This window comes from Anolis carolinensis, chromosome 3 (genome assembly GCF_035594765.1).
Source record: "Anolis carolinensis isolate JA03-04 chromosome 3, rAnoCar3.1.pri, whole genome shotgun sequence".
Lineage (NCBI taxonomy): Eukaryota > Metazoa > Chordata > Lepidosauria > Squamata > Dactyloidae > Anolis > Anolis carolinensis.
This window is the reverse complement of record NC_085843.1, coordinates 82367205-82393252: the sequence shown is the minus strand read 5'-3', so window position 1 is coordinate 82393252 and position 26048 is coordinate 82367205. Positions and strand designations below refer to the sequence as shown.

At 39.9% G+C, this 26048-nt stretch overlaps 2 protein-coding genes and 1 long non-coding RNA gene across 5 annotated transcripts in view; 1 reads left to right on the top strand and 2 right to left on the bottom strand.

The window, feature by feature from the left end:
• rrp1b (ribosomal RNA processing 1B) overlaps window positions 1–2968 on the bottom strand; it is a 31436-nt gene extending 28468 nt beyond the window's left edge. For both annotated transcript variants that reach the window (XM_008107456.3, XM_008107457.3), the window contains exons 1-2: window positions 2713–2968; window positions 115–197 (exon numbers count right to left, since the gene is read on the bottom strand). In XM_008107456.3, coding sequence (XP_008105663.1) covers window positions 115–197; window positions 2713–2953 — 324 coding nt within the window. In that variant the 5' untranslated portion in view covers window positions 2954–2968. The remainder of the gene's footprint in view (window positions 1–114; window positions 198–2712) is intronic.
• Window positions 2969–3840: 872 nt separating this feature from the next.
• LOC134297480 (uncharacterized) lies at window positions 3841–5079 on the bottom strand. Its single transcript, XR_010004235.1, has 2 exons — window positions 4749–5079; window positions 3841–4205 (listed from the first exon to the last, which is right to left on the bottom strand). It is a non-coding gene; the product is annotated as an uncharacterized LOC134297480 (long non-coding RNA).
• hsf2bp (heat shock transcription factor 2 binding protein) overlaps window positions 5063–26048 on the top strand; it is a 36294-nt gene continuing 15308 nt past the window's right edge. Inside the window, exons 1-6 of one of the 2 annotated variants that reach the window (XM_003218947.4) lie at window positions 5070–5175; window positions 9277–9427; window positions 10696–10799; window positions 15178–15327; window positions 18124–18262; window positions 20258–20375. In XM_003218947.4, the coding sequence (XP_003218995.1) occupies window positions 5125–5175; window positions 9277–9427; window positions 10696–10799; window positions 15178–15327; window positions 18124–18262; window positions 20258–20375 (713 nt within the window). In that variant the 5' untranslated portion in view covers window positions 5070–5124. Of the gene's footprint in view, window positions 5176–9276; window positions 9428–10695; window positions 10800–15177; window positions 15328–18123; window positions 18263–20257; window positions 20376–26048 lie in introns of both variants that reach the window. The other variant, XM_062975160.1, reaches the window with a different exon arrangement.

Here is a 26048-nt window from a genome sequence, read left to right as displayed (position 1 = left end):
GGGAGCAAATAAGATTTCCTTTACAGGAAATTTGCACAGGAATTGACTGCACATTAACAAACAGTGGTATGATCTTTGTAATACAATTTTGCATGGATATTTCTGTTGGCATACCTGAAGTAGGGGTTTATCCTGCATCCACATGCAGTAAAACAGTCCTTTCCATATTTTTAATAATTCTTCTTCACTGAAGCTCCCTGAAGGCAGCAAAAGCAAATTTAGCATTAGAGAAAGCTGCAAATTTCCAACCGCTTCACATAATGTGTATCTATTTATTATAAGATAACATATGGCTTTGATAATTATAATGACACCATAAGTCCATTCATCTTCCAAATAAAAAGGGATATTGCAGCACTTTTGAGATTTAACAGAAAAACCTTTATAGTATAAACTCTGTCTACGTCTTGTTGATGGCTTTCATAGCCAGAATCAGTGGGTTGCTGTGAGTTTTCCGGGCTGTATGGTAATGTTCCAGAAGCATTCTGTCCTGACATTTCGCCCACATCTATGGCAGGCATCCCCAGAGGTATATTGGTACATTGGAAACTAGGCAAGTGAGGTTTATATATTTGTGGAAGGTCCAGTTAACACCTCCCAACAAAGGATTCCCCCAGGCAAGAATCAGCCAGGCTTTGAAGTTGCAAGGCTTTTCAATGCTAATTAAGGTGATTAATTGCAACATTCACACTTGCCTCCAACAGACAAGAGTTCTTTCTCCCACCCTGTACCTTCCACAGATATATAAACCTCACCTGCCTAGTTTCCAATATACCTCACAACCTCTGAGGATGCCTGCCATAGATGTGGGTAAAACATCAGAAGAGAATGCTTCTGGAACATGGCAATAGAGCCTGGAAAACTCAAAGCAACTCTGTCAGATGTGCTACAAACGGCCTTCTCTCAATTAGTCTCATAGGTAGCACAGGTTGATCATCCCTTTTATGGAATTTCCAAATCCAAAATATCAAGGAGATCGAGGTTGTCTTGATTATCAAACTGGCTAACAATTCCTATAGCCAAGAACCCAGTTTTCATATTATGTTCCCCAAGCCTCCAATATAGTAGACAGCACAAGTTTAGCATCTCACATCAATAATCCCAAAATACTCCAAAAGTTTCTCAAAAAAGTAGAGAGTGGCATCTTTGTTTACTAATGCTCAAAATTATTACAAGAACGGTGTATAAAATAATCTTCAAGCTATGTTTATAAGGTGTATATGAAATATGAAAGAAATGTGTGTTTGATCTTCAAAATATAGGCAAATATTCCAAAATCTGGACAGAAAAAAAATTCCAAATGCTTCTGGTCTCAGGAAGTTTGTATAAGGGATATTTAACAAGACTCTAGAGCAGGTACAGGCCAACTTCGGCCTTCTAGGTGTTCCGGACTTCAACTCCAACAATTCCTAACAGCTTACCAGCTGTGTTGCCGAAAGCTTTCATAGCGGGAATCACTGGGTTCCTGTGAGTTTTCCAGGATGTATGGCCATATTCCAGAAGCATTCTCTTCTGATGTTTTGCCTATATCTACGGCAAGCATCCTCAGAAGATGTGAGGTCTGCTTTGGAAACTAATCAAGCAGGGTTTATATATCTGTGGAATGTCCAGGGTAGGAGAAAGAACTCTTGTCTGTTGGAGGCAAGTGTGAAAGTTGCAACTTATCACCCTTATTAGCACTGATTAGACGTGCAGTTTGGCTGCTTACTGCCTGGGGGAATACTTTGTTGGGAGGTGTTAGCTGGTTTCAACCAGAGAGGTCAGCCATAGCAGAGCACTTGATGAACCAACCTGGACGCAGCATATTATTTGAGAACACAGAAATGCTGGACCACTCTAACAACCACCATGCCAGACTACACAGAACAGCCATTGAAATCAACAAGCATGTGGACCATTTCAACAGAAAAGAAGAAACAATGAAAATGAACAAAATCTGGCTACCAGTATTTTAAAAAACTCTAAAATCAGGGCAGTAAATAAAGAGCAATACTCAGAAAACTGGGGAATTCCAGACATGAAACCATCAGGGCCAGCTAACACCTCCCAACAAAGGATTCTCCCAGGCAGGAATCAGCCAGGCTTTGAAGCTGTAAGGCCATTCAATGCTAATCAAGGTGGCCAACTGCAACATTCACACTTGCCTTTCTCCCACCCTGAACCTTCCAGATACATAAACCCCACTTGCCTTGTTTCCAACACCTCACATCCTCTGAGGATGCCTGCCATAGATGCAGGCAAAACGTCAGGAGACAATGCTTCTGGAACATGGCCATACAACCCGGAAAACTCACAGCAACCCAGTGATTCCGGCCATGAAAGCCTTCGGCAACACAGCTGGCAGACTGTTAAGAATTATGGGAGTTGAAGTCCAAAACACCCGGAGGGCCAAAGTTGGCCCTTGCCTGCTCTGTGTTTTTGGATACTCATTCCCATAAGGACTGCATCTATACACTGTAGACTTAACGCAGTTTGACACCACCTGAACTGCCATGGCTCATTGCAATGGAACCATGGGGTTGTAATATGGTGAGGCGCCAGCACTCTTCGGCAGAGGAGGCGAAAGCCCTGTACAACCACAAACCCCATGATTCCACAACATGGAGCCCTGTCAGTTCAAGAGGCGCCAATCTGCGTTAACTCTACCGTGTAGCCGCGCCCAAGGTCTGTCGGGAGCCGCCACGCGGGAGGCTCCCCCACGTGCTTGCTCACCCGCCGGATTCTGGGTCCGGAGCGTGATGTAGCCCCGCAGCTTCTTCAGTGCCCGGTCCCGGATCCGCTTGTCGTTGGCGGCCAGCCGCTGGGCGAACTGGATCTCCGGAGCCTGCGCGGCGGCAGGGGCAGAAGAGGAAGAGGGCGCAACGGAGGCGGGAGCCATCATCCACGGCGGAGCATCGCCCTCCTCCTTGCGGAACACAACGCAACGCCCCCATCGAGCGCCTGCGGATGACATCACAGAACCTCTCCGTCGCGAACATTTCAAGTCACCGGCTCGGTTTAAAGAAGGCCTTGCTGCGCGTGCGCGGAAGATGAGCGGGCTTCAGTGATGGCTTTACTACGGTAGTTGTGTTCCTTCGAGTCATTTCTATGGCTTGAAGACACACCTCTGCAGGAGTCTGCCGTATACCTTGCAGCTGTGGTCAAGAAAGATTATGTGTGTAGACAGATCTGTAAATACATAGATAAATGTGTATAGATATTTATATACACCCATAGGTGTACTTTCTCTGTGTACATACCTGGCTAGAGAGTGCCACATTATTTCTAGACATACATGTTTGTGTGTGTATATATATAACACTTAATTCTTGTATCCTGCCCCATCTCCCCGAAGGGACACAGAACGGCTCACATGGGGACCAAGCCCAGTAGTATACAATAAAATAAATCAACATAGGCACATTTATGTTGTGGAACCCCCAGTGGTACAGTGGGTTAAACTGCTGAGCTGCTGAACTTGCTGACCAAAAGGTCGGTGGTTAGAATCCGGGGAGTGGGGTGAGCTTCTGCCAACCTAGCAGTTCGAAAACATGCAAATGTGAGTAGATCAATAGGTACTGCACTGACAGGAAGGTAATGGCGCTCCATGCAGTCATGCTGGCCACATGACCTTGGAAGCGTCTACGGACAACTCTGGCTCTTTGGCTTAGAAATGAAGATGAGCCCCAACCTCCAGAGTCGAATACGACTAGACTTAATGTCAGGGGAAAACCTTTACCTTACCTAAGCACATTTAACTTATAAATGTATAAAAACATTTAAAAAATCAATAAAAACAGATAAAAGCAACTCAACAACAATAGCCAGTGAGCGTATTCAAAAAATTGGAGGCAGGTGGTTAAAATTATAAATGTGCAATAACTAGCATTTATTTATTTATCGTGTCAGAAGCGAACCGAGGGTACAAGTTGTAATGTATCTGAAAACACAAATTAAGTTTTAAAAAAAACAACAACTTGGTATTATACTAAATGTTCTTTGTCCAGTAGCTGGCCACTTGGAATGCCTCTGGTGTCGTAAGAAGGTCCTCCACTGTGCCTGTGGCAGGGCTCAGACTGCATTGTAGTAGGTGGTCTGTGGTGGACTCCACTTTGTGGCCCCATTTCTTAAGGTTGGCTCTGCATCTCGTGGTGCCAAGCGCAGTCTGTTCAGCACCTTCCAACTAGAAGAACACTGATGAAATGGACCAGGGTAAAGTGCAGTAGCTGGGTATAGGTGGAGGCAAGGACACCATCAGTTATACCAAATTAGTCAAAAGCACATTGACATAACCAGGGTTCCAGATTTTTCTGGAATGTGTCCAGGGTAGGGGCTAGTCCAGAGGTTTTCAACCTGGGGTCCCCAATTGTTTTTGGCCTTTAACTCCCAGAAATCCTAACACTGGCTGGGATTTCTGGGAGTTGTAGGCCAATAACATCAGCGGACCCCCAGGTTGAGAACCATTGGGCTAGTCTAATATATACATAGTTTCATATATGAAAGGTCCCAGGTTCAATCCCCGGGAGCGGCGTGAGTGGCTGCTGTTAGCTCCAGCTCCTGCCAACCTAGCACTTCGAAAACATACCAATGTGAGTAGATCAATAGGTACCGCTCCGGCGGGAAGGTAACGGCGCTCCATGCAGTCATGCCGGCCACATGACCGTGGAGGTGTCTACGGACAACGCCGGCTCTTCAGCTTAGAAATTGAGATGAGCACCAACCCCCAGAGTCAGACATGGCTGGACTTAACGTCAGGGGAAAACCTTTACCTTATGAGTACTTCAGGTCTATAAAAATCTCAGAACTATCGATGGCTTTCATGAGCGGAATCACAGGGTTGTTGTGTTTTCCGGGCTATATGGCCATGTTCCAGAAGCATTATCTCCTGACGTTTCGCCCACATCTATGACAGGCATCCTCAGAGGTTGTGAGGATCCCAGAATTGCTCTTGAAGTCCAAAACAGGGAATTACAACCATAGCTCCCTTCCCACCCCCCTCCAAGTACTTTTATGGACTGTGATTTTTCCGCCTTTTCCCCTGAGCAGGATTCGTGACGCAGGGATTGTTCGAGAGGGCGTGGCCTAGCCGAGGGGGCGGAGCTTCGGCTCCTTCTCACTTTTCTCCTCGGGGTCGCTTCAGCCGCTATGAAGTGCGCGAGGGAAAGCAGCGCGTGCGACGCTGGGGAGGGAGCGCAGGTAGCGCGAGGGAAACCGGGTGTGAGGGGGTCCGCCTTTTTGCAGATCTGGAGCGAAGACGCCTCGTTGGCTTTGCAGGGATGGAGTCAGGATTGGACTCACACCTCAACATTTTGTAGCTCCTGAGGCGCGTTGCCTTCGTCCTCGTCCTCCAATCCAGTGGTTCTCAACCTGTGGATCCCCAGATGTTTTGGCCTACAACTCCCAGAAATCCCAGCCAGTTTACCAGCTGTTAGGATTTATGGGAGGTGAAGGCCAAAAACATCTGGGGACCCACAGGTTGAGAACCACTGGGTAAATAAATGTGGGACTGAATATTTCAAACATCCCTTCTTTTACAAATCTAGATTTCCGTGAGCCTTGTCACACTACAGTGTTATAGCACCATGATCCCACTTTAACTGGCGGAACAACATTCTGGGATTTGTAGTTAACTGAGGCCCAAGGAGAATTCTAAAAGCTTTCCCCTAAACTGGAAATCCCAAGACTGTCATGGCAGTGGAAGTGGAATCGTAGCGGTATAAGTATGATAGGGCCCTTAGTCGTGTTTCTAGTGCTTTGGTTTTTGTAGGATGCAAGACGTGGATACAGTAAATGTAAATGATATCCAGTCAGTGGAAGGAATACAATATTCAGGACAGAGTTTAAACCAAACATGGGTAAACTTCAGTCCTTCAGGTGTTTTGGACTTCAACTCCCACAATTCCCACAAACAGCCTCAGGCACTTAAGCGGCTGAGGGGGGAAAGGAAAGGGCCTGAGGCTGTTAGGAATTGTGGGAGTTGAAGTCCAAAACACCTGAAGGGCTGAAGTTTGCCCATGCCTGGTTTATACTATAGTATGGAGCTTAGTTTTAGGCCTATTTTTAATATTAACTCTCAAGCAACCAGAAACGATGTTTATCCAGCATCTTCCGATCCCTACAATGTCAATTAACTGAGAGTCTACTGTAGTTGGAAAAAAAAAGGGCATAGAGTGGATATAAAAACAACAGGGTCCTGAAACAGTTGGGAGAAACAAGGTGTGTGAAATACAAGGGCTCTAGGCTCCTTCTCTCTTGCTTAAAATGGGACATCTGTACTTCAACTATTTTCTTAGGGAAGGAATACTCAGAGGTGATGTGCCATGGTCTTCCTTTCAAGGAACCTAATATTTCTTGGTAGTCTTACTTCCAAGTACAGTAGAGTCTCACTTATCCAACATAAACAGGCTGGCAGAACGTTGGATAAGCGAATATGTTGGATAATAAGGAGGGATTAAGGAAAAGCCTATTAAACATCAAATTAGGTTATGATTTTACAAATTAAGCACCAAAACATCATGTTATACAACACATTTGACAAAAAAGTAGTTCAGTACACAGTAATGCTATGCAGTCATTACTGTATTTACGAATTTAGCACCAAAATATCACAATATTTTGAAATCCTTGACTACAAAAATGCATTGGATAATCCAGAACGTTGGATAAGTGAGACTCTATTGTACTTACTTGTGTTCTTTCTTCCAAAGTACAGGCAGTCCCCAAGTTACAAATAGCCAATTTACAAACAACTCATAGTTAAGAACGGGTGTGAGACAACAGGAAATGAAAGAAATCTACCCCTCAGAAGGAAATTCACTCCTGAAAGAATTATTATGGGGAAAAGGTGTCTCCACTGAAGCTTTACCACCAATCAGTGTTCCCATGATAAGCCATTTTCCCCCCTGATCCAGTTATCACAGGGACAGAACGTGAGGTGAATTCTTCTGAATAAGGGCACAGACAGAAAAGTAAATACCACAGTGCTGTTAACCCTTCCCTGTGCTATTCAAAGCTTAAAATAAATAATTTCACAATTAAAAAATGTACCTTTTCCAATTTACAAACAAATTTAACTTAAGAACAAACCTAACTTGGGGACTGCCTCTCTATAATATTAACTAGGCTTGACCTTAGCTTCTGCTGCTTTCAGGTTATTTTGCCTAAAATCTTGTGTGTCTTTGCTTAAAACGGACAGGGACTTCCAAGTAAAAATACATAGAATGAGGTTATAAAACAGATCTTAGTGTGATATTTCACCAAATGTGAGTGCTGGTATCTTTATAGAGCTGCGAAATCAAACGAAAACAGTTGAAATGAACTTGTTCACATTACATCTGCCCGGTTCACAAAGTAAGACATTTCCTTCATAGAAGATGTAGGAATTAATGTGCAAACTGTCTGCAGGTTATAGTACAAGCTGCATTTGTATACTGGTCATAATAGCTGTATTTGGATGTAGAATACGACTTCTGTGTCTGCATGACCAGTTTCTGCAGTTTCATTTATCCATGTCTGATAACATAAGTCTTCTCTAGGAATTTTTTAGACCCTACAGTGCAACCGTTGTCAGGACCCAGGCAGCAGAGCACCAATAACCATACACAGAGGCCAGAATCTATCTAATATCTTTATTAAGGAAATATGTAAAGTTAATAAAAGCAAGCGTATGAATTAGTCCAGGAGTAGACCTTTCAGGAAAGGTCAAAATTAGTCCAAAGAAGCAATGTCCAATATGAAATATTAAGGTCCAAAGTTGTAATCCAATAACCGAAACACTCACTTTGCCAGGCAAAGTGAGGGGAGATGACAAGGTCTTTTAGTCCATGAACTTGAACGAGGCTAGGAAGTAACTTGATTCTTGGAAAAACAAGGCTTGGATACAAGGCAGCAAGGAACGAGGAGCAAGGACAAGATCCGTGGTATTTACTTGGCAAAATCCGGGAAACAAGGCAAGGCTGGGTCTTGGAAAGCAAGGCAAATCCGTGGAAGAACAAGGCTGGAAAACGAAGGCTTGAATCAGGAACAAAGGCTTGGAAGCGGAGTAGCTGTCCACACACACTACTCCAGTTGCTGACGAATTGACTCCGCAAGATCCCTCCGGGAGCAAGGAACCTAAATAGGCCTTGTTTTCCCCACCAGAGAACACTTCTCTGGGGAACCAGAAACGAAAGTCAATCTCTGTGTCCAGATGTATGACTCCCTAAAATTTCTCATGGGAACAGGCTTTAATCATCTGAATGCTTTGCTGCTATTCTCAAACTCCTGCGATTAGCCTGTTGCACTCCTTTCTGCTGGAGAATGTAATTACGGCGCGAAAAAGGGGGAGAACTCGACTCCGGGCTTGTTTGGGAGATTTCTGGAAGACAAGCCTCCTGCAGGTGCAAAGGCTCAATTTCTGGCTGAAATGGTTCCCTTTCTGGCTGAAATGGAGGAAAACCCAAGTTCTCCTCTTCGTCAGTCACAACAGCACTAGGAATGGGACTACATGGCCCATGACTCATCACAACCGTGTGGTATTTTTGGGTCAGAATATCTTTGTTTCAATAAGATTTGCCATTATCAGTGGTTTTGCGTATCCACATGAAGTCCAGGAAAGCATTGCTTCTGGATACAGAGTTGTCCTGTAATGCTACACTATGATTTAGCATTATGTGAGAAGATTCAGACTCTTTATATCTCCTCTTCTTTGATATAGCCTCAATAATAAGTTAGGAATCATTTTCTTGACTGTTAACTCATGTTCTCGAATTCCAGTGAGATTCAGGCTCCTCCCTTTCTTCCCATTCTCATTAAGGTGCTATTTGAAAGCACTGGGAAATAAGGTGTAAGGACTAAAGTTTACGTGCAAGGTTTATGTGGACGAATGGATTAAGTATTTTATTATACTGTTTTAAATGTATTTATTGGATTGTTTTAAATTGATTGTTTTAATTGCTATGTTTTATTTTTGTACTGTATACCGGCATTGAATTTGCCAGATTGTGAGCCGCCCGAGTCCCTTCGGGTGAGAAGGGCGGCATATAAATGATGGAAATAAATAAATAAATAAATTTCAGCTGCCTTGAATCACATTTTAGGAGAAATACAGATTCACTAAATAAAATTGTTTTATTGTCCTTTATTATTTATTTACTATACTATATTTACTATTACTATAATGTACTGACCTCAGAATTAAATTTTAATAGTGTTTGTGCCTGACTGTGTTTTGATGTAAATTGTTTGCTACATGAGGTTGTTTGTGAAAAAGGGCAGAATATTAAATATCCGAATTAAGGTTTTTTTAAATTGTTGCAGAAAGCTGATACACAAGGAGAAATTGTTAAAGTCAGAAAAAGAGCTTTAGAGAGGTTGACGACGGAAGTGATGCAGTTGCATGACATTTTGCCCAAAGTAGTGAATGGAGATGTCTTAGAGAGCTTTCAGAGGTTAGATGCTGCTGAAACAAGTGAGTTTGCTATATTTGCAAGTATTACTGAATAAATTGACTATTGAGTGTGTTACTATTGATTGTGTTTCATTAACAATTTATGTATAATATGAATAGGAAGCTATTCCACTTAGACCCTACTTATAGACTTCCTGTTGTGTTATTTTGTTGGCTGTAAGAGATTCAAATGCTGATCTAGATAGACTATTCGTCCAGTACAGTACAATAATGTTATGCTATTAATGAATAGACTGGTTTGTTGTGATGTTGGTGCTTACTGAAGTAGCCATGAAAACGGGAGAAATCAAGATTGAGTTATATTAATGTGTAACTTAACTTTAATGTCTCACATTTTCCTAAGAAAAACATTCCATTGTGGGATGTGAATAATGTAAAGTAGTATGGAGGCAAGAAAATTGGCTGACTGTTTTCCTCCAAATGTTCCATCAGAAACCTGACTTTGAAAATAAGAGTGAATTTTAAAACAGTAGGCGGAGAGTGGCTTAGGCGCCTCCCACTGATACTTTTCTCATTCCCATGTTTATATATTTTCATGATAGAGACACAGCTTAACTATCTTGCCAAATTTCCTTTCCCTGCAATGAAAATATTATCTCATGTAACCTTCTGCTGATGCAGCCGTTCTGTTGATAAACTACACCTGAGAGGTGGCCTTCCAGGGTGCATCTATACTATGGAATTAATGCAGTTTGACACCACTTTAATTACTATGGCTCGATGCTATGAAATCCTGGCATTATAGTGTTACAAAGTCCTTAGCCTTCTTTGCTAAGGAGTACTGGTGCCTTACCAAATATAGTTCCCATGATTCCACATTGGGCCATCACAGTTAAAGTAGTGCATTAAGTTGACAGTGTAGATGCCTTCCTGGTGTCTTGAAAACATTTCAGAAGGAATATCCATCACATTCTCATTGTTAAACAGCTTACACTGTCTGGAAGTTCTTCCTAATGTTTATTCAGAATTCAATTCCTTTCTCTTTGGTTTGATTCCCAACCTGTGGACCAACAGGGAACAAACTTACGCCACCTTTTCTGGGACAGCACTTCATATATCTAAAGATGACTGTCACAACCTTTTTATTATTATTCCTTTAGCCTGATAATACTGTCCAGTTTTTCCATGCTTTCCTATTATCCCTTAGTCTCTAGGGCCCTTACCATATGTTTTAGAACTTATACTGTTTGTCGGTTAATTGTTAAGTTTTAGAATTTCAAATTATGGTTCTACTTTGTATTTTTTTATTTGTGTCCTCTGCTTTTTAGCCATAGAAAGAAAAGATGTTGAATTAGAACAGTTGAGAATGGATTGTGAACACTATAAAGCCCGCTTAGAGGCAGCTCAAGCAGATTGTATGAAAGAGAGAAAGGTAGGTAGAACTTGTATTCATAACTCAGTTCATTTTTGTGTAATTATCTTTGGTGTCTTGCCTTTGAGAGGCACAGTGCAATGTTATTTTGTCTACAAATAAATAAGACCCAATGGATCAGATAAAACAGTATTTTCAGACAAATGTGTTCATATAATGGCAGCCATTGCAAAATGTTTAGGCTACAATTCTATATCCTGCCTTCTGAAAAGGCACATATACAATCATACTATTAATGCATTTACTCACAATGTGACCTGCTGTGTTCTTGGCAGATTTTCATACTAATTGACATTGACGAATGCTTAGTGTACAGTTGACCCTTCACATCAGTGGATTCGGCATCCATGGATTCAACCAACAACAGCTCGAACATATTTGGAAAAAAGTTTTTCAAACCAAACCTTGATTTTGATGCATATCAGACAGTACACTGACATGTAGACATACTTTCCTGGCTTCCAGCCATTTCATAGATTTTTAGGCACTTTCTGACACTCATTTGAATTGTTTGCCATTTTATAAGGGATGCCAATTTACTATACCATTGCATATAATGGCACTTTAGCATACATATATTTTGATATCCTAGAACCAAACTATGCTGGATATTGAGAGCCCATTATACATAACACCAGTGTATCTTAGTTGAGATATCTCTGGGGAGATAGATGGGCTATAAATAAAGTATTATTATTATTATTATTATTATTATTTCCTTTTTTGGGCGGTTTGTGTGATCTTTCCTGTTACTTGGATCCCCAGTTACTTCCCTGTGCTTGCTTCTTGATTGCAATCCTAAATATGCTAATCTGGCAGTGGGTTCTGTTAAACTCAGAAGGCTTATGTATACTAAATACACATAGGATCCCCATTTCTAAATGGAGCAAGTTATACTACTTGGCTAGATAAGTTCCAATGTTTTGTCTGCATGTAAAAGATTGTATTCATGTGGGTGGGTGTGTGATGTCAAATCAGGATCTACAGATCTATTTGCCTTTTCACCACTGGTTAATCTAGCATTTAAATCAGTCCTGTAATAGAGTCCTTACATATATCTTCAGTTCTGAGCTTTCCGAAAGGATAGTGTAACATCAGAGACAAGGCTTTCCATGCCCCTCAAGGAAGATGCTGCTTTGATGGCAAGCATAAATTTCGCATGAATACAGGTTTTTTTACATTACTGGGAAGACCTGAGTTCATATTACTATTATTCCTTTTCTTTATGTTTCTATAATCATCCAGAATATTATTTCCTTCCAATTAAGACTTTTTGTAATAGTGAGATAAAACTGTGTACAAGTTGAAGGTTTTCTAATAAATTTGCACTAATGTGATCTCCATACTTAACAAGCTTCTTGTAATATAATAGTGTAATAATTAGAAGGGAGCAAAAATTGTATAATTTGAATTATTTTTCTCAACAATGAATCACTAATTTCTATTCTAAAATTTCTTTAGAGAATTTAAAAGACTAACAAAATTAGGAGTCAATATAATTATTTTGTCCATTATCATAGGTTTTTGTAATAATAACAGTAATGCTTGTTCACATTTTTGCCTTATTTATTGTCAAGAGTCAGACGCCAGTTAACATACAAAACAAAGTTTATTCCGAAGATAAGCCAAAAAATAACATAAACACAGGAAATATCCTTGAAACACTTCACTTTTCAGTGTTTCGAGAGTAGATTGGACAATAACAACTCAAAAACGAGCCACGGTAATTTCCCATGCTGGCATTCAATAAAAAACTAAATAACGCTTCAATTCAGCTTTGGGAAACAAATAGAGTTAATTGCTGGAAAATAAACAAACTAGAAAAGCAGTAAAGCTGCTTCCACGGTGCAGATAAGCCGAGAGCCTCAAAGGGATGATGAATAGCGTCGTCAGAAGAATCCAAGGTCAGGTTGGGAGGCAGCAGAAATTCCAAAAGACAAACCAATAGTTAGAAGCCGGGAGTAGCCGTCAGTCAGAGGGCGTAGACAGAAGCCAGGTCAAATTCAATCCAAAGTCCGAAGAGGGTGCAGTCATCCAAAACAGGTCCACGATAAGACACAGCGAGAGCCAAGCTAGATGATATCAGCAGATTCAAATCATAGTCCAAGTTCAGTCTTCATGGAAACACGGAGATCCCAATGGCACCTCAGCAACACCTTGCCACACGCAAAGTGCAGTGGCCAAACATTCCCATTTTATTCCCCTTCCTCCTGGGTGACCAAACACTCACACCCAAACACCAGGTGTCCCAAATCTACTCAGAGTCTGAACTCCACACAGCTAGAGCTCGTGGATCTGGAGTACCTAGCAATTCGTCGGAGTCCCAATCATCCTGCCCACACTTAGCCCCATGAACACTTAAAGAACCATCCTCCCTTCTCCAAGCATCCCAATTGGGATCAGCTCCTGCAGAAACCCCAGGTTCAGAAGTATCCATAAGCCCCAAATCCCCAGACATCTCCGGTGGCTGTGCCCATTCAGTGCCCGCTTCCCCAGCCACCACCTGTTCCTCAGCATCCATCTTCCCATCTGAATCTTCCTCAGAAGATCCCCCATATAGCTCTCTAAGTCGCTTCCTGCGCATCTCCTCCAGTGAACCCTCATCACGAGGGTTTTTTCTTCCTCTTCGAATTCCATCACCATCAACCATAATCCCCGAAGGCGCAGTCACAACATTTATTTATAAAGAGAAAAGGAATGAGTCTAATTTTAACATCAAAAAAAACATAAATGAGGAGAAGCTGGACCTTCTGCTTACTTGTCTTAGCATTTCCCTTTGCCTCAGGTACTCAGGTGTCCCAGCATGGACTACTTCTGGTATTTGTGTGTGTATGTATGTGTGTGCCTTCAATTTGCCTGCTGACTTTTAGTTTCCCCATTCATTTCATAGTTTTCTTAGGCAAGGAATTTCTTAGGCAGATAAAGTTTTTCTAGTTCCTTCCCTTCAAATCTAATATACAGGTCCAGGTATTCATGGGTGGTCATCCACTCAAATCCTTGGCAGGGCTTGTCGCTGCTATCAAACTGGGGTTCCAAACTCTCAACTCCTTCTGCGGAAGCTGCACCCTTTGTCCAAGGAGAAAACCCCAAAACAAACTGTCTTTTAGTAAAGAAAGATTTATATGAAAATATATACAAACATAACAGTCCTTGGCTTTTATCAGCAGCTTTCAACTGGTGAAACAAAATGTTATCTTCAAGCTTTCTTCAGCTCCATTTCAACAGCTTTCCAACAGCAACACCATCATCATCACCAGCATCCTCATCTTCACATTCACTAACTCAAGATTTAGACAGTCTCTATTAATAGCACTCAGTCTTTAGCAGGTGTCTTGATTGCTGCTGGTCATACATGGATAGGACATGATTCTTACAAACACTTATCCATTTTCACATAAGAAATGACCTAAATAATATAAAACTCTGACAGGGCTGACCCTACTTAGCTTTCAAGATTAGATGGGGTGTTTCAGCAGTACATTGGTATAGTAGGAGAGCATCGAGCTTCTTTCACTCTCATGCCCCTTTTCATGTTCAAATTATATTCTTAATTTTAATTTGTTTAATGTTTTATGTGTAGGGGAAATGCGAACAATAAACCTGATTGCTACCATCATATATGCTTTACCTTCTGATTACAGTACAACTTTCGTATCTATGGAGAACACGTTCTAAAAACCTGAACCCACTGATAATAGCAAACTTTACATTTTGACTATATAGTAGAGTCTCACTTATCCAACCTTCGCTTATCCAATGTTCTGTATTATCCAACGCAGTGTGACTTTTAATAGACAATATTTTTGTAGTCAATGTTTTCAATACATTGCAATGTTTTGGTGCTAAATTCGCAAATACAGTAATTGCTACATAACGTTACCGTGTATTGAACTGCTTTTTTGTCAGTTTGTTGTAAAACAAGATGTTTTGGTGCTTAATTTATAAAATCATAACGTAATTTGAGGTTTAATAGGCTTTTCCTTAATCCCTCCTTATTATCCAACATTTTCGCTTATCCAACGTTCTGCCGGTCCGTTTATGTTGGGTATGCGAGACTACTGTACTTAGTCTGCAAGACGACCATAGAACTGCGCTGGAGGATCAGAGAGTCCCATAAACACTTCTGAGGGGGATCATTTTCTCAATAACTAAAACTATGGATATGGAGTTCCCATATAAGGGGTTGTACTGTATTTTGTAACATGTAACTGTAAGAGAATTCAAATTCCTGCATATCTACTCTGAGTCAATTTGTCTTTTTTTTGGAATTAGCCAAGAACATTGCAGAATGTATTAGAAAATCTATTTAAGATTTTCTTAACAATATAATGCTGCCCAGTATTAACCTTGTCTTCATATTTAGTTTGATTATTTTCAGGAAAAATTAACAGCTCGACAGCAGTTGAATGAGGCAAAGCAACAGTTATTACAACAAGCTGAATACTGTACAGAAATGGGTGCTGCAGTGTGCACATTGTTATGGAGTGTTTCTAGCAATGAAGAAACAGTTAAAAATATTCTAGGCAGTGTAAGTTCAATTACTGCATCAATCTTCATTTGTTAGATATCATTAGCTATCTAGGTAAATACTAACTTTGAATTATTAGCAAAACAGGTTTATCTTTGTTTTTCAGTGTAGTTGGTCTCAGCACATAGCTTATTATTATCTTGAATGCATTTATTATGACCTAGATGCTGAGCCCATGCTGCACATGTTTGTGCAATTTTGACAAAATTCAAACTGAGTTTCTGGGAGATATTTCCATGGTGGAAATTATACTAACCTTCATTATTATTTCAATAAATAACTAGAGCCAGCTTGGTGTAGTGATTTGAATGTTGGACTATGGCCCTGAAGACTAGGGTTCAAATCCCCACTTAGCTATGGAAAACCAGTAGAGGGAATAAATGAGTATCCATAGCACTGCCATTTTCTACATATATACACTTCTTGAACAAGCTTTAACCAGGAGAGGAATCTGTAAATCAGCCATGCAGCCTTTCTACATTACTCCATCTCTTTGTTTTTAAGATGTCTTTATTGCAAACACACACAGTCACAAAACATTTTAGTGATATAAAACATATATACGGGTTAATACTATAAGCCTCTAACTACCTTATACTATATTACATTAAAATTCAAAAGACAATAAATAAGAGGCTTGGCTTCCAGTTCCCCAACTGAAGATATTTGCTTCAAAAACCTTCTTTTAATACCAACTATTATTTTTCTTATTTAACAAATCAGATAACATATACAGTAGAGTTTCACTTATCCAAGCCTCGCCTATCCAAGCCTCTGGATTATCCAAGCCATTTTTGTAGTCAATGTTTTCAATATATCGTGATATTTTGCTGATAAATTTGTAAATACAGTAATTACTACATAACATTACTGCGTATTGAACTACTTTTTCTGTCAAATTTGTTGTATAACATGATGTTTTGGCGCTTAATTTGTAAAATCATAACCTAATTGATGTTTAATAGGCTTTTCCTTAATCACTCCTTATTATCCAAGATATTCACTTATCCAAGTTTCTGACGGCCAGTTTAGCTTGGATAAGTGAGACTCTACTGTACTTCTACTTAACATGATTTCTACTACTCTTCAAATACTGTTGATCCACTCCAGTTTTCTCATTTGCCATTCTTGCAGAAACTTCTCTGTTGTATTGTCCTGCATTAAAATTTTCAGCTTTTCCATTTCAGCAAAAATATATATCTTCAACAACCAATCTTCTGGATTGTTGTGTGTTTTTCCGGGGCTGTACAGCCATGTTTCAGAAGCATTCTCTCCTGACGTTTCACCTACACCTATGACCTCACAACCTCTGAGGATGCCTGCCATAGATGTGGGTGAAACATCAGGAGAGAATGCTTCTGGAACATGGCCATACAGCCCAGAAAAACACACAACAACCCTTTGATTCGGACCATGAAAGCCTTCGACAACAAACCAATCTTCTGTTTACAGGATAACCTCTATTTTCCATTTTTGAGCATACAAAATTCTTGTTGCTGTTATCATGTACTGTAAAATTCTTCTATATTTTTTCATATTAATTATTTAATAGTCTCAACAAATATAGTTTTCATTTCACCTGCAAAGGAGACCAGGATTTGAATCCCTATTTAGCCATGCAAAGCCATTCAGTTGAAAGGTACATTAGACAAGTCACATTCTCCCTGGTTCAGGTAACCTACATTTGAACAAGTCTTCCAAGAAAACTTCATAGTATGTTTGCCTTGAGTTGGCAAAGTCACACACAACAAAGCAGAGTTTTTCCTGGCTCTCAGTAAGAACTCCATCTTTCTATACATGCCTACTCAAGTACTTTTGATTTTTATGAACATTATACCCAGATAATTCCCTCTGAATTATTTCTGAGTAGACAAGCATGAAATAGTCCTGTTACGACACTAACCTTTGTGTAAATATTCAGAGTCTGCAGAAAATATATCAATTCAAATTTTAAAAAGTTTGTTATTTTTACTAACTGTAATCAAGCATAGTATTTGAAGACAGTTTTTAATCCATCTACTAGATCAGTGGTTCTCAATTTGTGGTCCCCAGATGTTTTTGACCTTCATCTCCCAGAAATCCTAACAGCTGGTAAACTGACTGGGATTTCTGCAAGTTGTAAGCCAAAAACATCTGGGGACCCTAGGTTGAGAACCACGGTACTAGATTTTTCTGAATCAGAAGATGTTTCTACTGCTTTGTATAAGATTATTACATTTGAAGTAGTTGTATAATAATTTAGCAGTTATTCTGTTTCTTCAATTTTCTGTCACAGTTTGGGCAGCACTTGTTGAGGCTTTTTGTCTTTTAGGCGCTTTCTATTGCACAGGGAAAATAAAATGTCTTGTGGCATCTTCAAACTTTGACTTGAATGAATTTTGGCTCCTTTTAAATGTTAAAATAAATATATTAGGCTATAAAGTGTGGTCAAATCATCTTGTGTCACTGTAGCACTACATTGAGAATGAAACTTAAAAGTTTCACATAACTTTCTTTATGTTGTTCCTCTATACATGCTGATTTGTGCATAGGATATCATCTCTAGACATTGTTGATTAATCCTGTGCATATTTTCAAAATGTTTATACACAACATTTCCTTAGGGAAACAGCTCATATTTTGCTATAGTAGCTAAGAAAATTATTATAACTGTAGAACATTTGTCTCAACAGAAGAGTCTTGACATAGAACAGAAAACAATCTGTGGAGTTAATCCCCTTAGGTTTGCTTGAGTATTAATTATTGAAAAACATGGTAATTGGTTATAAAACAGTTTTTTTCTTCATTACTTTATAGAGTAAAGCTGTGAAGTTCTTTTATATTGCTGGGCAAACCATGGAAAGTTTTGTAAGATCCTTAAGTGAAGATATCAAACAACAAAATATGGATTCTGATGAAAGTCAGTTTGTATTAGGTTTGGCGGGGATTGTTACAAGTAAGTCAACTATATTTCATAGGAAGATTTCTTTTGCATATTTAGTCTTTTTTTTGGGTAAAATAACCTTTATAATGTTTTAAGACTGTCCTTATTCTAATTCTAATATTTATAAACATTGATTTCCTGCTTGAAAACATCCCTTTGTTAATGCATCTGTAATCAATCAGTATGATTTTCTGATCAACAGTTGGTCCAGGTAATAAGTAAAAAAAAATCTGTCCTATTCTGGCACATAGCTCTGATTCATAGATCAAGATAGAATCATAGAGCTGGACACCTCAAGGGCAATCCAGTCCAACCTCCTGCCATGCCTGTGCTAGGTTGCATATGACCACCAGTGTGATAGAATTCACAGTCACTGCCATATTAGTCAAGATCAGTGTGCAAAGGGATATTGTAGCACTTTTGAAACTGAGAGAAAGAAGTTGGCAGCATAAGTTTTCATACATTTACGTCTACTTCAGCAGACGCATGGAGTGACGTGTCTAGGAACATAGATTTATACCTATGAATGAGTAGGATAAATGTGTGAGAATAGCAACAGAAATGCAAAACTCGTGGGTTTAATGATGCCTGAGAAGTTCAATTTTAGCAATGGTCATTAAGGAATGATAGTGGGTGGAAAGATGCTTAGTGACCAGGATTTTTGTGTATGATTGCATTTGTCCTGAAACATATGTTTCGGTGACTTGTTGTTCCTGCCATTGAAAATACTGAGTAATGGTGTAATAAGAATCACAGTTAACTGTGGAATGATGCAAATATAATGTTTTGGGTACTTATATCATCAGACTGACCTGAGGCTTAACATTTTGATGATAGAGTCGGTGATGTATGAGGGTGATATATGGTAGAGCATAACTAAGTCATATACTGAAATGTGGTAGCAGGAATGCAGTTCCTTTAAGATATTTAAGCAATAAAGATAGTCAAATAGCCAATAGAGATTGTACATACCTGTTATTAACCATAAGCCAAATGCAATGTCATAAATTACTCAAATGCTGTATTCCATCATTGTACTGTAACTTGATCCTAGCCAATGGTTTGTTGACCGAAATAAAGGCTACTGACTGACTGACTGACTGACTGATATTTAAGCAATGTAAAATTAATTGTGCATGTGAGCGCCTGTCTATCACCAGCCTTGTGTGAATGTCTGCTGCCACCCTGTGTGAAAAGAAAATGGTGCATCGAAGGGAAGTCTTTTGCTTCTTTGTTCTCTGTATGCACAACTAGTTTGGCTCCAGTTCATCTACATTGCCTTTGAGGATAGTACAGTAATCTTAGCTCCTTTAGAAAGTGACCACAGGCCTGTTAAAGGATGTGGTCTTGTTTTCATATATATCTCCTGTTTGAAGTATCTCCAGTATCCGCCAATTGTTTCCAGAACCAATTTAAAATATTTGTTCTTTTTAACGTTGAAAACATTGGTTCTTGAATATTTCTGGGAATTTCTGGTTCCTTTTGAGATCTCATCTAATGAGATCCCATGCCAAATTCCATCTTATGAGGCTAGATTTCCCACTAGGAGAAGAGCAAGGCCTTCACGTATACGCCAATTGTGAATCTTTGTACCAGTGACAATTTTTTACTGATCGTAATATGAATTTGTTGCTGTGATTTGTGATTACTTTTTATTCCATTTGTTTTGATATTTCAGAGTTTTGTATTTTAAAATTGATATGGACATATTTTAAATAGAAATAATTATGGTTGTTCACTGTTTTTTTTATCACCTGAAGCATTTGCACTAAATTTGTCAAATCAGCTAGAAACTTCATTTCTTATTGAGTGGGAGATCTTATAATGAAACACGGTGGCAAACATCAGAATGTAATAAGGTTAATTCATGGAAAATTGTTTCCAAATAGCTGTTCCAACAATCACAATATTTTCAGTAGTGCTGTTTGATTACAAATATGTTGAATGTGAACCCACTATTTGCAGTGCATATTTTTGAATGCCTTTATTTTGTATTTTCCCTTATAGATATTGCTGCTTTAGCATGCGGCCGTGAATTCCTGGTTAATTCAAGTCAAGTGTTGTTGGACACAATGATGCAACTTTTAGGAGACATGAAGCCAGGATGCTGTACCAAGCTGAAAGTGTAAGATTTGATTTTTTTTAAAATAAAGATTATTGGCTTACAATCCATTATATCCAAGTGGATGCAAAGTATAGTGCAGTAGTAAAGCACATGGTGAACCTCCAATTTAAATAAGCCACTGCTGCTCAGATTATTAACTTCATTATCTCTGATATACAGTGTGGGCATAATAATATTTGACCGTTATACATTATAATGGGAAGAAATTAAAATAATTTATGTGAAGCACTTGGATTACTTGGGGAAAAATATTGGAAAAACACAAAGTATTCTAATTTAGGGCTCTTTACATCTGGGGGGTCGGGGAGAAGAATCTCTTACTTTAAAAATATTCATCCTACTCTGTACTCTTAATTCAAATACATGTGTGATATCAAGCTCTTTCTCTTTAGAGTTGCACTGAGGCCAGTTGTTGAGTAGGTGATAAATGCCTAGCGCTGAATAGCAGTAAGGAAACAGCAGGTGTGACATATTATCTTCAATGACTAGCATCCAGGATAGAGGTGATCCTGAAAGGAGACATTATATATTGGCCCTTCATATCTGGATAATTAGTTCTAGCTCTTACCTCCCACCCTCACCCCGATATTAAAATCTGCCCATGTCAAGGACAGAACGCCACAAGGTTCAAGATAACAGAGTTTATTTAATTACAGAACTCAAAAATGCCCGTAAAACACAAGGGCCAGGCAATTTTAGCCTTTAGGAGCAAAAAAGGGACAAGGAAAAAACGTACAAAAGATAAACCGGATTAAACCGAAGTTTAATCCGGGTAAAAACAAACTGCTTGCTTCAGCCTGAGGGTAAACAAAACAAAAGCCGAGGAACAAAAGATACAAAAGAATGCAATTAATTGGCAGCAGATTCCTCTCTGCTGCCAACACTGTGCTTAGAGGAACTTGCGTCGCTCCCACACACACACAGCAGACAGGATTTCCAACACGAACAGATCAGCCAAGGATTGTAGCAGAAGAGTAGACCCAGTTCCTTTCCGTGGTTCAAAGCCAGAAGTAGACGTTGTAGTTTCCAAGTCCAGAAGGGGGAAGACAAGCCGTGGTCAGTTCAATCCGAGTTTTCAAAGCAGGAGATGGCGTCCGTCAAGAAGACGACGGAAGGTCAAGCTAATAAGAGTAAGCACAGGTTTGCACAAACAAATGCCCACACAATTCCTCCCGCCGTCTGACCCTGAATTCCAAAACAACTTACGTCTCAGCACAGGAAAAAACACCAGTCTTCAGGAAAGCGTCCCACACAGATCCCAAGCGTTCGTCCAGATTACCTTGCCCAACGCAATTTGCAATTGCTCCCAAGCCCCATTTTATGCCAGTTACAAATCCTCATCACTGTCAGCTGTCCTCCTTAACCCGGGCGTTTCCTCATCACTTTCCTCATCAGAGCTGGAACACCTCTGACTACGCCCCACAGCATCTCCAGCTGTGGATCCCGTCCCATCCCTCCAGCTAAGCCATGGGTCTAATCCTGAAAGTCCCCATTCATCTTCTATCCCATCATGACCAGTGGCACCCAATTCCTCCCTTACCCGAGTCCAATCCATCTCATCCTCCTCCGAGCTAACCAGTCCCTCCTCCATTCTCTCCGTAAACCCCTCAAAAGACTCTTCGTCAGACGGTGCTGCAAAAATGTCTCGCAGTCTTTTTCTTTCTCGCTCCTCGAGAGTATCTGACTCTCGAGGAGTCTTACGCCCACGTCTGTCAGTAACAGAGCCATGAGGCTCAATCATAACAGCCCATTCCCAGTATATACAGTGGTGTAGTAAAGTAGCATCTCTTACATAAATTGGTGAACAAATAAAATTGAGTGCCAGAGAGAGCCTGAGGATGTATGAAATGGTAGGAGGCTGTAGTAGGCTACGCCTACACATTAGCGTAGTACTTTGACATGTGGCAAAATCGAGGATTGAGTCCATAGATACAAAACCCACAGATATGGAGGGCTGACTTTATTGTGTTGCCTTACAGTCTTTCTATCATAGTTTCTGTGGCTTATACATTTACTCCACAGAAAGCAGAGTAGCAAATGAATATTCTATGTAACTTGGGCTCCATAGTGTAGACTATTTTGCTCTGTTATGTATTTGGCATGGAGCTTGAATTATATTGATTGGAGTCTAATTTGGATCAATTAAAAATAGCCAGGACCATCTTGGCCAATGCTGGTGGTTGAGAGGGGCTTCCTTGTGACCTGCTCCATGTGTGGGATAGATGCTGTTCTGGGATTGCAGCCTGCAGAAAGCAAAGGGAGACATTGGCCATGGACTTACATTAATTCAGTGGAGCATAAATATGCAGTACCTTATATTAATAGGGTTTCTTTGCTGATAGTGATGCCATGTGATTGAACGTTCACATGTACCATATCCTATACATGCTTATGATTGCATGGATGTGGAAGGTATAATTTCCCTTCCTATTGGAGTTAGTGATAGATCTGGAGCTGAAGTCACATTTTGTTGTTAGTACATTGTGGCTGTGCGTCTGGGGGCACTAGATGTACGATATGTCAGTGTGACCATTAATTGTGTTGCCTAAACTTCATCTCTCTGATTTAGTTGCTCTCCCAGGGTATCTTCACCAGTGAAATAGCTGTTGGATACTTTCGCCATTATTCCTGAAATAATAGTGAATATTTTATGTTCTGCTAAAATAAGGAGTGGCTTTTGCTATCTCCCACCGCCCCTCTATTCATATAATTACAGGACTGACAGAACAGTTTGATGATGTATAATAAGGAACTAGCCCAGGCCAACTATTTTAAGACTCATAACTTTAAAGGAGAGAGGAAGCAATAGTTTATCAGAGTTACCTAAATATGAAATGTGAATATGCAATGAAATGCAGTCTTTAATGAAGAAATCCCATATCTAATTTGGATTACAAAGTATAGATGGCCCTATAAGCATAGAAAGACATTTGACTTGCTACTGCTGTCTTCTCTTTAGATAGATCAAAATATCCAATACCACAGCAAACCCTTTAAAAAAAGGGTTATTATAGCTTATTTTCAAGCCAAGAAGATGGAAATTTCTCTAATGATTTGTTATCAATGTTCTGGATGCTGAGTGCTCTGTTTTTCTATTAAATAGAACACTTTGAGGCCAAGCAAAACTCGTTTACACAGGTATTAAGAAGTCTTCAGTTTGTTATCACAAATTTAAAAAACTTGATCTGAAACTTTCATACAAACACCCCTCTGCTTTCTCACATGCATTTACAATTACAATAGAGTCTCGCTTATCTGACTTAAACTGGCCGGCAGAATGTCGGGTAAGCAAAATTGTCACATAATAGGAAGGGTGGCAGAAGAAGTAGCCTCTTCCCCTGTTGCTGAGGAAGAGGCTCCTCGTTGTCCTCATCTCCCTCGGCAGGCTGACTATCGAGGGAGAGGAAGACGAGGATTGCCTGGAGCAGCGGCAGGGACAGCCTGGAAGCCCCACTTGGGGGCTGTGCTGCCCCGCCGCTTCTCCCAGCGATCCTCCTCCTCCCTCAGCAGGCTGGCTATCAAGGGAGAGGAGGAGGAGGAGGAGAGGACAAGCAGTGCAGCTCCCAAGGGAGGCTGCCAGGCTGTCCCCGCTGCTGCTCCAGGGAATCCTCCTCTTCTTGAGCAAGCCAGCGAGCAAGGGAGGGAGGGAAGGGTGAGCGGGAGAGGGAGGGTGCCCAGGGCCTCGGATAATACGGAGTGTCAGATTAGCAGAAGACAGATAAGTGGAACTCTACTGTACTCTAGATACCATGAGAAAGAATCAAAGGTGGTTTGTGTTTTCAATATGAAAATGCTAATAATACAAGCGTGATTTTTTTTGTCTATTATAGATTGAAAATACTGTAATGGATTTCAGGAATACAGTGAAGCAGAGCTTGCACATAAGACCCCTAGAACAGGAATGAATTACTTTGCATTCTCATGTAAAAATTAAAAAAGAAATCCCCAAAACATGGGTTGACCTATTCATTGGTCAATGTATGTATTGTATCTTTACTGCTATATGTAAAAAAAAAGAACTACAGTGTTTCCTCACTACATTACGGTTCGCTTTTCATGGATTTGCTCTTTTGTGGTTTTTCAATAAACTCTAAAAGAATATTATAAATCATAAAAAAATTACAATTTACAGCCTAAGGAAGGGAAGAAGGAGAAGCTGAAGAGAGAGAAAAGGAGCCCAAGCGGCAACGGGAGGACGAGGCAATCTATCAACACACGATTGGTTGATAAAGACTTAAAATAGTGTATAACTACAGTAGAGTCTCACTTATCCAACATAAATGGGCTGGCAGAACGTTGGATAAGCAAATATGTTGGATAATAAGGAGGGATTAAGGAAAAGCCTATTACAAATCAAATTAGGTTATGATTTTACAAATTAAGCACCAAAACATCATGTTATACAACAAATTTGACAGAAAAAGTAGTTCAATATGCAGTAATGCTATGTAGTAATTACTGTTTTTACAAATTTAACACCAAAATATCACGATGTATTGAAAACATTGACTACAAAATGCATTGGATAATCCAGAACGTTGGATAAGCGAGTGTTGGATAAGTAAGACTCTACTGTACTAAAATAATGTATAAATATTAAAATAAATATAGCATCCCTACTTTGCGGATTTTCACTTATTGCGGGTGGTCCTGGAACATAAACATAAAATAAGAGAGGGAACAATGTACCCCATTTTCCGAGTAGACTGGTGGAAAGTGAGAGATTAGTTCATTCTGGGAGAAACTAAATGAAGCACCAACTTCCTTTACACTCTCCACCATGACACCACCTTTGGACTTTTTGAATGTTTAAGTTGGGAAATGGCAGTAGTTAGGGGAGCTGCCCCTCTGAGCTTGCAGTGGTGTTTCCCCTGTCTGTGGAATAACCTATCCATGAGTTGTGTCAAAATCCATAATTTTGGCCCCAAAACCTGCCCTTATATATGAGTGTATAGAATAGTTTTTTTGTAAATACACAGAGCAATCTAAGAATAGGCTTTCTTGATCACAATAGTTTTAATTCAGTATTCAGTTCTCAGCTTAGAAATAACAATTCTTAGGTTCTTTTCAGCACTTGAAGTAAAACGAAACCTGTCCGAATTACTATTAAAAGCTTTTCTAGGGCTGTATAGATTACATATAAAGCACTTGAACACATTTCCACTTTCCTTGGTTTTTCAGTTTCCATAATGGAGTGGTAATTCAGAAGTGTAAGTAAGAGTTGGAATCATGTGGCACTTCACACATTGGACTGCAACTCCCAGTGTCCCTCAACATTGATTATGCTAGCTAGACTGCTGGGAGTTGTTATTCAATCTGGTGGGTTGCCTGATTTCTCACACCCCGTGTAAGGAGTGTGTCTAGTGAATGGAGGGGCAAATCATAAAACAACAAAGCCCAATATTCATGTGTAATCATGTATGCATGTATAAAGATACTTCCTTAGGGCCCTTTCAGACAGGCCCTAGTTCCCAGGGTCTGATCCCAGGTTTTTTGCTTTAAACTGGATTATATGGGTCCGCACTGCCAGATAATCTGGGATAAATAGAAAATTTAGAATCAGATCCTGGGATATAGGGCCTGTCTGGAAAGACCCTGAATTGTGGCTTTAATAAATTAGCTTAGTATAGAACTCTTTGGTAAGAAGCAGGATTTTCTCCTTATTTTATATTG